At 39.4% G+C, this 10,603-nt stretch overlaps 1 protein-coding gene across 2 annotated transcripts in view; it reads right to left on the reverse strand.

The window, feature by feature from the left end:
* The window catches only part of LOC131457330 (zeta-sarcoglycan-like), a 42,062-nt gene that overhangs the window by 7,099 nt on the left and 24,360 nt on the right, over window positions 1–10,603 (reverse strand). Inside the window, exons 4-6 of one of the 2 annotated variants that reach the window (XM_058626307.1) lie at window positions 9,463–9,550; window positions 7,014–7,136; window positions 6,112–6,184 (exon numbers count right to left, since the gene is read on the reverse strand). In XM_058626307.1, coding sequence (XP_058482290.1) covers window positions 6,112–6,184; window positions 7,014–7,136; window positions 9,463–9,550 — 284 coding nt within the window. Of the gene's footprint in view, window positions 1–6,111; window positions 6,185–7,013; window positions 7,137–9,462; window positions 9,554–10,603 lie in introns of both variants that reach the window. The other variant, XM_058626306.1, reaches the window with a different exon arrangement.

Genomic DNA, 10,603 nt, shown 5'->3' on the forward strand with positions numbered 1-10,603 from the left:
TTGTAAGAGCGATTAAATCAAAACTTATAAAACCTTATGAACCTCAAAGCTCCACGATAAACTGCATCCAGGGCGTGTGAGCGTTGAGAAGAGGCATGCATGGATAAAACGTCATCATAGTCCAGGACTTCGTTCTAAAATAAAAAAAACAACAACTTGTGCATAATATAATGTTTCTGACTATAATGCTGCCGTTTCTCTAACACACACTATTATTTTGAAAAGGTTAACAAGACACTGCCATGAGACATGATTGATAAATTGGAAAGACTTATGCAAGTGAACCCATAAATGGGTCTCGACCCAGTCTCTGGGAATGACTGATATAAACTCTGAGAGAACCAAAGGAGCCTGATCTTCATTAAAGCAATGATAGATGGATTTTTAAACTGTTAATACCACCAATGTCATTTATTGCCAATATGCCTCCATCGATAATTACCTCTGTATAATATAATAATTACCTTCTCTCATCTGTGACAACAAAGAAACACCACATTTCTCTACTGCAGTAAAAAAATAAATAAATAAAAAAGGGGAGGGAAATAAAAAGTCACTCCTGCTGTACTACATCTCAGTCCCACAAAACTGACCAGAGCAAAGTGAGGCCAAGAAGAGTTGTTCCCTTCTTGCGTTTATCGTCTTAATGAACCTGTCACTCTCGCGTGGACACAGCTACGGCGGAGACTGTCCTCAAAGCAGCTCCGACTACAAGGCCAAACATGATGCAAACAAACTGTAGGAGAAGGAGAGCATCTGTAGAATACCAGAGAAAATCAAACGAAAAGCTCTCGAAAATGTTTTCCTGCTCTGGGATGCTGGATATGTGATTTCTGCACTGTAGGAAACCAAAGAGGCTTCACATCCCGTCCGCTCTCTGCTTTTGCTTTTAACATCAGACAGCAGCTTCCAGCGAGTTTATTTTAAAAATTTAAAAGGTTTGGACACGATTGACACGTGGAGATGTTTTTCTTGTTTTTTTTGCTGTGTTGGTCAGACACTTTTCCACTCTCTGCTCCGTATAGACACGTCTGTGTGGACGTGGGCAAATAGGATGACACAGTAGAGTATCACAGTAAAAAAAAAAAGTCACACAGAATGACTTCATCATATTATTAATAATTAATAGAAAAATGTCCATGTACAGGCAAAAAAAAAAAAAGGTCCATGTTCCTGTCCTCAAACAACACCAGAGGTGACTGGGAGGTGAAGGAGCTGAGGCCTGATCACTGCGACTAGAGAGCTGTAAGAAAAACGGACACATCTCTGCTGCAGTTCAGCCGCTCTGCCCTTGTTTTTGAGACCTCAACATCAATTTCTCTCTCACCCCAGTATAGGTCCTCAGCACAGGTGCACTTATTCACAAGGCGCCATAAACAAACATGTTTTCTACATCGTAAAAAAGAAAAGAATTATACCCCCAGTATTAATACAACTTATTGTGACAATTTTTGGACATTAAAAACACAAAAGTTAAACTTCAAGTTACCAACATTTGACGAAATGTAAATTTTGGCCAAGTGGTAAATGGGTGTGTGGCCCTGTGATGAACTGTCCAGGGTGTTGTGGTTTTTTTCTTACCCTGTTTTTTTTTTTGTGCTGGTGTTTTATTTTGAAGTTATTGGTAACTTATCCAGTTTTGCTTCCTGTCCCGTCGTCCCTGTTGATTGTCTCCCCACCTAATTTGTTTCACCTGTGTTTGATCGTCTGTGTTGGTTCATTTTGGTCTGTTTGTTAGTTGCAAGCCACATTTTCAGTCTTGTCCATTCCTCTGGTTTTCATGTGTTCCTCGTCTGCTCCCTGTGTTTCTGCTCCATTTTTGTAAGTATTTTAGGCAAATGACAAAGTGGCACTTGACAGTATTGATAAGGAGAAATGAGGTGGAATGTATTTAAAAGCAACTTGACTTAAAATGACTTAATTTGAAATTGCTACAGTAACCAGGAAGTGTTCGCTTGACAGACTATAGCAAGTAAATCAAACAACTTAACTTTCTGTGTTACTCATGTTGTTAAGGCAGCAGGTGAAGTTTAGTTTTTAAAGTGAGTCCACTAAGTGAAGGAATTCAAGATTTATCACACTGGTGTATATACTACTGCTAAAATATTTGTTGATTCTTTGATTGACAGAAAATCGCTAACGCTATACTGTGGATTGAAGGCATTTTTCTCAAGCAAAAATGCCAGTGATTGCCGGGTACTGTTTTCAGCTTTTTAAAGGTGACATCGAATGCTTGTATCGCACATATATGTTAGTTATGGAGGTCTACTTACATATATTAACCTGTTTTCATGGTTAAAAACCATGAAAATTGCTGGGGTTTTTTTTAATCGCTGCCAAAATATCTCCTCACTGACGCTCTCGTCAGCTGCGCTGTTTCAGACCAAAATCACACCCCCAGAACGTGGACTGTGTTGTGATTGGCCAGCCAACGAGAGCTTTCCCACTGTCCTGTGATTGGCCAGGTACCTGGAAGTGACGTAATTGGTAGGCCAGCTCTCAGATACACAGCTCCCCCTCTGGCACGTTGGATGCTCTGCATCTCAGCAGCTACAACGAGAGTAGTTCTTCTTCTTCTGCGGTTGAATGTACGCAACCGGATGTTCCCGGACTAGTGCCCGCACCAGGGGGCACTACGGTGGTGAGAGGAGTGGTGAGGTTTTCTGATGACATCATCAGCATAGGGAAGTGCCGATCCGCTTCGTAGAGCCCAGGAAAACAATACAACACTATTTTCTCAGCAGTGGCTGAACTGTTTGTTCTGAAACTTTAGGGTTTCATAAACGAGGTAATGACGCAGATACACACACACAAACGCAGCGTTAATTGGAGCTTCCGGTCTATGTCGCCTTTAAAATGAATATTGTCACGCTGTTTTCTCTCCCCAAATGTCATTGGGAAATTGTCATTAAAACTTCATTTCATGTCATTATTACTTTCTTTTGTTTAAATTAATTGCTGAAGCAAGATAAAGATGAGTGTGTGACATAATATTTGGCACAAGACATTTAGAGGCTTATGATTCAAACATTAGCTATAGTGAGAAGGAACTTGCGTTCTCTTGTTTAAAAAACTGTTGTTTCACTTGGTCTTACAAAGTGGTAGTGTGGCACCCCTTTTTTTTAACTATTTTTTGCATTTTATTAAGCTTCACATTAAAGTAGTTATGCAGTACATTTGTACTGCATAACTGTTGTAAGATGAATCTGTGATCTTTATAGGTTATAATGCATTCTTCCTTTGGGCAGAGGATTTCTAAATAATTCACTGCAGAACTATGCAGGATTTTTTACTCTAATTTAACAGCTTTGAAGTCATTGTGATGGTTAAATATCTTGTTGCGAAGAGATCGTGGGCTGTCTCCACTCCCCCCACTGTCTGTTAGCGGAAAACCAGCCTTGCAAGGTCATGGCTCCTCAGATACACAACTTGCTTTACGGCACTACACACACATGTACACTTTATTAGGTCTGAACAATGAATCAAAATTTTAGCAAAAATTTGTTAAAGCCAAAATGTGTAAAAATTGTATTTTAGATGATTGTCTTGACCTATATACATCTTATTCTTGCATGGACATGGCTCCACAATGTGTATATGCCGGCTCCATTGAAAAGAAATGCACAAGGCCAGGAGAGGGGAGGGGAGGGGGAAGTGTCAGTGGTGAGTTTTTATAAAAGTGAGGATAAAGTGGCAGACGATGGATGGATGTTTTATGGTGGTGATGTAAAAACATGTACTGAAAAAGTGACCAGCAATCCCTCAGGAAAACGGTCATTGGGAATATGAATCGGTTTGTCCTAAGAGACTGAAACTGTCATACATGAGTCGATTTGACACAAAGTCCAGCACACTTTTTTAAAGTTAATTCCAAAAATCAACTTGAACGTCACGCAAAACGAAAGCCGACGGAGGCATTATACGCAGTATGCTCATTTATTTAGAAGCAGCACGATGACTAATGAAGACAAAGTTAAGCATAGAGTGTTAACGGATAAAGTCATGAAGGAGAAGAACAGGTGCTTCAAAGATGAGAAGATCCAACGGTTTCTTTGGTTTGTTTTCTCTTCCAGATTACTGTTGGCTCGCACAGAATGAAACGCAGCAATGTGACTTTCATGGATGTGAGCCAAGCCGAGTCTTTATCACCCACAGAGGTTTACTCACAGCTGGTGAGTGATTCACAAAAAAAGCCTTTAACTTGTCAGGCGTCCAGGGATGTGGAGAGAGGACAGATATTCAGATGAAAAGTGTCAAAGCCACACACAAACAATCTAAAAAAAAAAGAAAAGAAGATGAGCAAGCCGTTTTTAATGCAAATGTTCGACTTTGAGAAAAACCTCTCAGAGTCTTGAATCAGCTGCACTCCAGCTGATATGGTCGGTAAAGTAAATGGAAAGTGGGTGTCGAGAGAATTTCTATTTCAGTCAGACAATCCTTTTCAGTGCGGTAATTATACAGTATGATGTCATATTAGATGATACATCTGATTTACACATGTATAACAAGCTCTGGTATCACTTTTCACAGAATATACAAGATTAATACTTTTGACTCAAAACTGTTTTTCAATTATATATTTTTTGTATGATTTTTTTTTTAGTACACAAAATGTCAAATAAATAGATTTTTCCCCAAACGTCATAAACTACACTTGAAATTATTAATTGGTTATCAACGAAGTTGGTGATTAATTTAAATTTGATAATTGCAAATAATTTGATATGTTTTAATTTGATGAGCCAGGGTTTATTGGTAAATTGAATTTACCTGTTTGTCACTAGCAGTTCTCACCATTAGAGGTCACTGATTCTTGCACAATGGACCATAAAACAGGGGAAGTTAGGGAGATGATGACCATATTCCTAGTTTAGGTTTAGGCACCTGGTTCATCATTGCATAAATGTCCTTTTTGTGCAAACAACACATTATGTGGTTGATACACAGACCAGGATGTCCTCATAACACTATAAAAGATGTGAAAACACACAACTTTCAGCCACATTTGTCCGTCTGTTTTGCACAGAATAACTAAACAGGACAGATTTAGAAACACTTGCATGATCTGGACACAGATCTAGATTTAGGACTTTTTAAAAGCAGTTGTTAATTACGCAAGACATGAATAATTCTAGTGACACAATCGATAACTGTAATCAAGCTTCTGCTATTATAGTTATTTATTTATTTCAACATGTTTTTTTGTGTTTTTCCCTTTCTATAGTTTGTGAAATTTTATTCCTGCGTCTGTGGAGATTTTTCAGTCATTTGATAATTGAGGTCATTTTGACAACAGCCTGCAGTAATGATATTTTAAAGTGTTTTAATGTGAACCACACAATCGGAATCACACCACGACAGCGCGTGGATTAAATGCCTCTGACGGAGAGGAGGAAATCTGAATCCTGTTCATCATGTCGGTGTTTTCGTCTCTCGGTTGCCACTCGTTGAGATTTTGAACACATTGCAGATGGTGACCGCTGAGCTGAGCCTGTGCGTGTGTGTGAGTGCATGCTTTAGAGCAAACCTCATCAGTATTCCTCTCACTCTGGAGGAATTAGCTGCCAGAACACTGCTTTTTCTGCCAACTTTGATCCCAGCCCTCCCTTCAGGACCAGTCAGGTGGACAACAAACCGCACTCGTTATAGCTCGTTAAGGGAGCGATGGCGAGCTCGGGGCCTCGGGCTGCGCGCAGTTGGGATCACATATGTACACAGGAGCGAACGAGTCCAATAAGCATCAACTTAAGCCACTGTCTCCATTCTCCTCACATTGCTTTCATCAATTCTGCTGTAGAGGATCACTAACAAATTAGCTCGCCCTTCAGCTGTGAAATTAATATAATGGTCAAATCTTGTTTTAAATTTGTGTGATAACGAGCCAACCAGTCGATGCTTGAGTTTACACGAGGCTGCTGGAGAATATTAATAATAATAATAATGATGATGATGCTGGTGAATAATGGTTCCTGCCGTGCACACCGTTTTTTCTTTTATCTCTAAATTCAGTGCAGACATTGATTTTAAAATGCCATGGCACATTTATCAAATATCTTCTTTAACTGAACAGGATATGAACATGTGACATTGAGCTTTAAGGAATTTTCTTACCTCAGGTCTTCGGAGGCCCTCGCCCGGATCAAGGGAGTTTCGACTGAGTGTCCAAACACGGCGCCTTCGGAGCCTGAAGATAGAATGTACTCTTATAAATCACAAGGCAAGCGTTTCTGTAGCAACATATAAGCCACTGTAAAAGCTGCCAGTCAACCCCTTGTAAAGAGTATGACCGTGTGACACCAAAAAATGGGCTAATGACCAAATGCTAACCCACAGCGACCTGCAGTGTGAGGCATCGTGTATTGTGAAATTGGCCGACGCCGTCGTGTTCTCACACATTAAAGGAATACTTGCATTTAGCTTTTTATTACTAGAATAGGGGTAGTATTTTTGAAAAAGTGTGCTTCCCAACCTCAGTTTCCGATGAGTTAAGAAATATCTTCATTCTCTCAACCTCATTCCCAGAATGTAAACAGTGACCGCCATCTTTGCTAACAGTTACGCTAACAGGACCAAGTGTCACTGGTGGGCACGTAACAAATAGGGAGAAACTGAGGTTGGGAAGCACAATTCTTTTCAAAAATACTACCCCTATTCTAGTAATACTATTCCTTTAACTCTCCACTGATATTATAAATCAAAAGATATCATACGTACAAACTTGAAACGGTGAAGTCGCCCCTTGGCCATTCAAGAGAACACAGGTTTCAGGCACTTTGCTACATCCCATTTTTTATATGCAGTCTATCTGTTGCGGGAAACTTGTAAACTGTATGAGCTACAGTATGTAAACAAACTCAGCAGCCACTTTATTGCCTGATACTCATTTTTAAGGTTTTACGATGCCTATTGGGGCCTAAACATTGTTGTTATAAAGGCACCAGTAGGATATACTTTATCCAGCCATAACGTTTATTGTTTGTACATGAAACGTTGATTAACTGAGAGTATATTACCTGTGACAGTGAACTTTTCTGTGGTCATGATGACTTCCTCCTCATCCGCAGTGAACAGCAGTCTGCCTCCATCCCTACTTCGCACCTCCAGCTTCTGACACTGAGCTTCCACAGCCTCAGGTCCTGCAGAGAAAGAGGGTGAGAGACGCACGGACTGGAGCTGCTTTTACAGTTCCACTCCTGCTGGCAGTGATTACATCTCTGACATTCATCCCTGTTCCTGAAAATTACATATTTATCTTTCCTCCATGCAAAAATCCCCATACTGCCTGTGCATCACGCAACACATTGACAAGTGGGACTTTAGGAGTAATTCAGGCAAACATGTTTGAACAGTGAAATGAAAAAGTTTCATGAATAGTACAGGATTGCCTACAAGTCCAGAATTATAATGCACTTTATGTGATTCTCTCTACAACACTTGGAACATAATGGGAATAGATTGCATCAGCTTTTTTTTTACGTGGCTACATTATTAAACAGTTAAAATTGTGTGGCTATTGTCACAAGTAAAAAACAGATTAATAGATTATTAGAATATTCACTTTGCTAGTAACACAATTATATATAAACAAACAAAAACAAACAGCAATCAGTTGACTCATTCTTTTTCTCATATGTATCATATTAAAATGCATACTGTATGGGACCATGCTAGAGAGAGGCTTTACTGAAACAATTTAGATGAGATTATCAGGATTTTTCAAACTTTTTTTTTAATTCTCTTCGCTCTGCTGATCTGCTCCCGTTCAATATTTCATGAGTTTTTCATGGGCTAAATACATGTTTTAGTTTGACAATAAATATGCAGTCGAGGACAGATTTCCACCTTAAACGCTAACATTAACATTGTAGATGGTGCTGTCAAAACAAATGCGGCCTTATGTGTTTCTGGCTCAGGAAAATCAGCCTCAGGATACTACTTTATGCATGTAAGAGCGTTAGCATTGTGAAATACTATGTGAAGTGTTCAGCCTGCAAATGAAAGGTGCCTAACAAAGCTGGATCAGCCGTGCTTTTACAATGAATGGAGATAAATCAGTGCCGTGTTGCACTGGAGATGAATATTAATTCCTATCCACGTGACTTCTGTTTCCAAATGTACATGCAGAAACTTCGCAAATCTCCCCTTCTCCCCTTCTCCCCTTCCCACCCACACCTTCTCTCCCCACCATTAATCCATGGGCTGCAACGGCTCGAGAAGTTAATTATTCTCATGGAGTTTCATCTCATTTCGGGCAAAAAGCACTTTGTTCAAAAGCGGGCGTTCATTTTTGGAGGGAGGCCAAGCGTGACCGAAAAGTGTCACATCACTAGTCTTGTCAAATCAACATCAAATCTCAACTTAAGTTGCCTCAGATCAATAGCTGCTGATGTTAATATGCAGGTCACCCACTTTCCAGTGGTCATTAATCACGTAAATGACTTTGCTAATTTGGACTGACTGTTGTTTTAACTTGATAATAAGACGAATCCATTGCCTTTTTAATAAGTGCATCAAAGGTTACTGTCTGGAAGAAAACCAAAGAGTCTTTTACAGGCCTGGAGATGATTATAAAGAGAATATAAAAAATTAACTGTTGTGGTTTAGTAAAATCATTAATAAACATAAAAGTTTACAGCCAGGATCAGATGAATGGTAGATAATTTATAATATGTTGTATAAGAGGGCCACACAGTGATGCACATGGCTTGCACTGTTGCCTCACAGCAAGGAGGTTGTCGGTTCACGTCCGGGTCCAGGTCTTTCTGTGTGGAGTTTGCATGTTCTCCCTGCACATGCGTGGGTTTTCTCAAAAAGGTTAATTTGACACTCTAACACACAGGTGTGTGTGTGTGTGTGTGTGTGTGTGTGTGTGTGTGTGTGAGTGAATGGTTGTAAGTCTCTATATGTTGGCCCTCGGTGACCTGTCCAGGGTGTACTCCGCCTTATAGGATAAACCGGTAAGACAATGAATGAATGAACATGTATATAAGAGAAAGCATAAATAAATAGTTCATGTTTCCCGTCAACTTTCTAATGCAACAGGTGATTAATGGCGTGTTTTCACCGAGTAGAACCAAAATAACTGCCCCCCAAGCATTTCATTTTTCAGTACCCTTCCCTTGGGGTACCATAGTAACGGTACGGGTGGAGCTAGACCCATGACAGCCCGCTGATTGGGCAACAGGAAAGCGTCACTCCCTTGCGACCGGTGTTTCTTCAACGCCTGCAGTCTATTCTCATATAAAGCTTGACAAACAGACACACAAAAGGAGCTGTTGGATGTCCTCCATTGTCAGCACAGCACACAGCCCACCTACCAAGTAAAGGCACTGTTCTCAGTCGAAACGCAAGCTTGACCCAGGGCTTTACCGTTCCAAACTGAATTGTACCATGATGGAAACACAGATTTACTGTAGCAAATGGATTTTCTTACAAAATACACAATAAGAAATAAAGACTCACCCACTGTGAGCTGACCAGTCAGCTGACCTTGGCTGTCTCTGGCGTTTATCGTCACGTTCTTTTCTGAACGCAAGACCAACACGTTTTCCTGCTAAACAGGAACCACAGAGATGGAAAGAATTAATAAATGGCATTCACGTATCTGTCCAGACAGTTGCTGTGGAAAAGAATATTTTACCATCAGTCTTGTGTGGGTTTGATGATGAAATTTATGTGGATGAAACCAAAGGTAACTTTATATACTTTATTTTTCCTCCTAAATCTATTGTGTGTATATGCCTACATCAATGCTCAACAAATTCCCTGGATATATATTTTTTAAGATATTACAATTTAACATTTTAATGTCTTTTTTTGTCTCCATGTCTGGTGCCATTTGTTAGATTAGCAAATGTTGGTTTTCACTTTTGTTTCCTTTTAAATACATACAAACCTGCTGATATGTGATGTTATTGCTAATTAGTAGTTATTGAGTTTATGAATTCTCCGGTCCCAAAGAAAAGTCACATTAAAACTGTAGTACATAACTTTTAAATATAAACAAATGTCCATTACATTCAAATAATTGTCAAATGCTGATTGAGTCTATCAGCTTCACCCGGCTCTCTGAATTTCTCAGTGTAATGGTGTTTAGATCTCATGTTGCCTGGCAACATTTCTGCACTGCACACAGGAATTTCTTTTATGATCAAGACAGACAAAGGTAAGAGCCACATTGTTCACCCATCTAGTGTGATGGGTGCAAATAGGTTAGAGTATGATAAAAAAAACAATTTCAGAAGTGAAATCTACTGCTCAAAAAACCTGTTCATTCAGTGTTTTGATAGGATAAATGTGTCTTGCCCCTGCCCACCCTGCGCTGGTGTTGTGTACACACAAACGCTTCCTCAGTCACTTCTGTTAGTTTAGCTTTGAAATAGTCTATTTTCAGATAAAGGACACATCAAAAATAATAATGTTGTCCAAAGCTAAGAAAAATGTATTATTTGTATTACGTATTATTTTTTTTAAGTATTTTTTTTCCCATCCTGTGAGCTTTTAATTTGTTAATGGAACTTGTGTTATTTCGAGCTTTTATTTTGAAGTACTTCCTGTGAAACAGTGACCAATGGCAGTCTAACTGACTTCCTTTGACGTTTTT

This window comes from Solea solea, chromosome 3 (assembly GCF_958295425.1).
Source record: "Solea solea chromosome 3, fSolSol10.1, whole genome shotgun sequence".
NCBI classification, from domain to species: Eukaryota; Metazoa; Chordata; class Actinopteri; order Pleuronectiformes; family Soleidae; genus Solea; species Solea solea.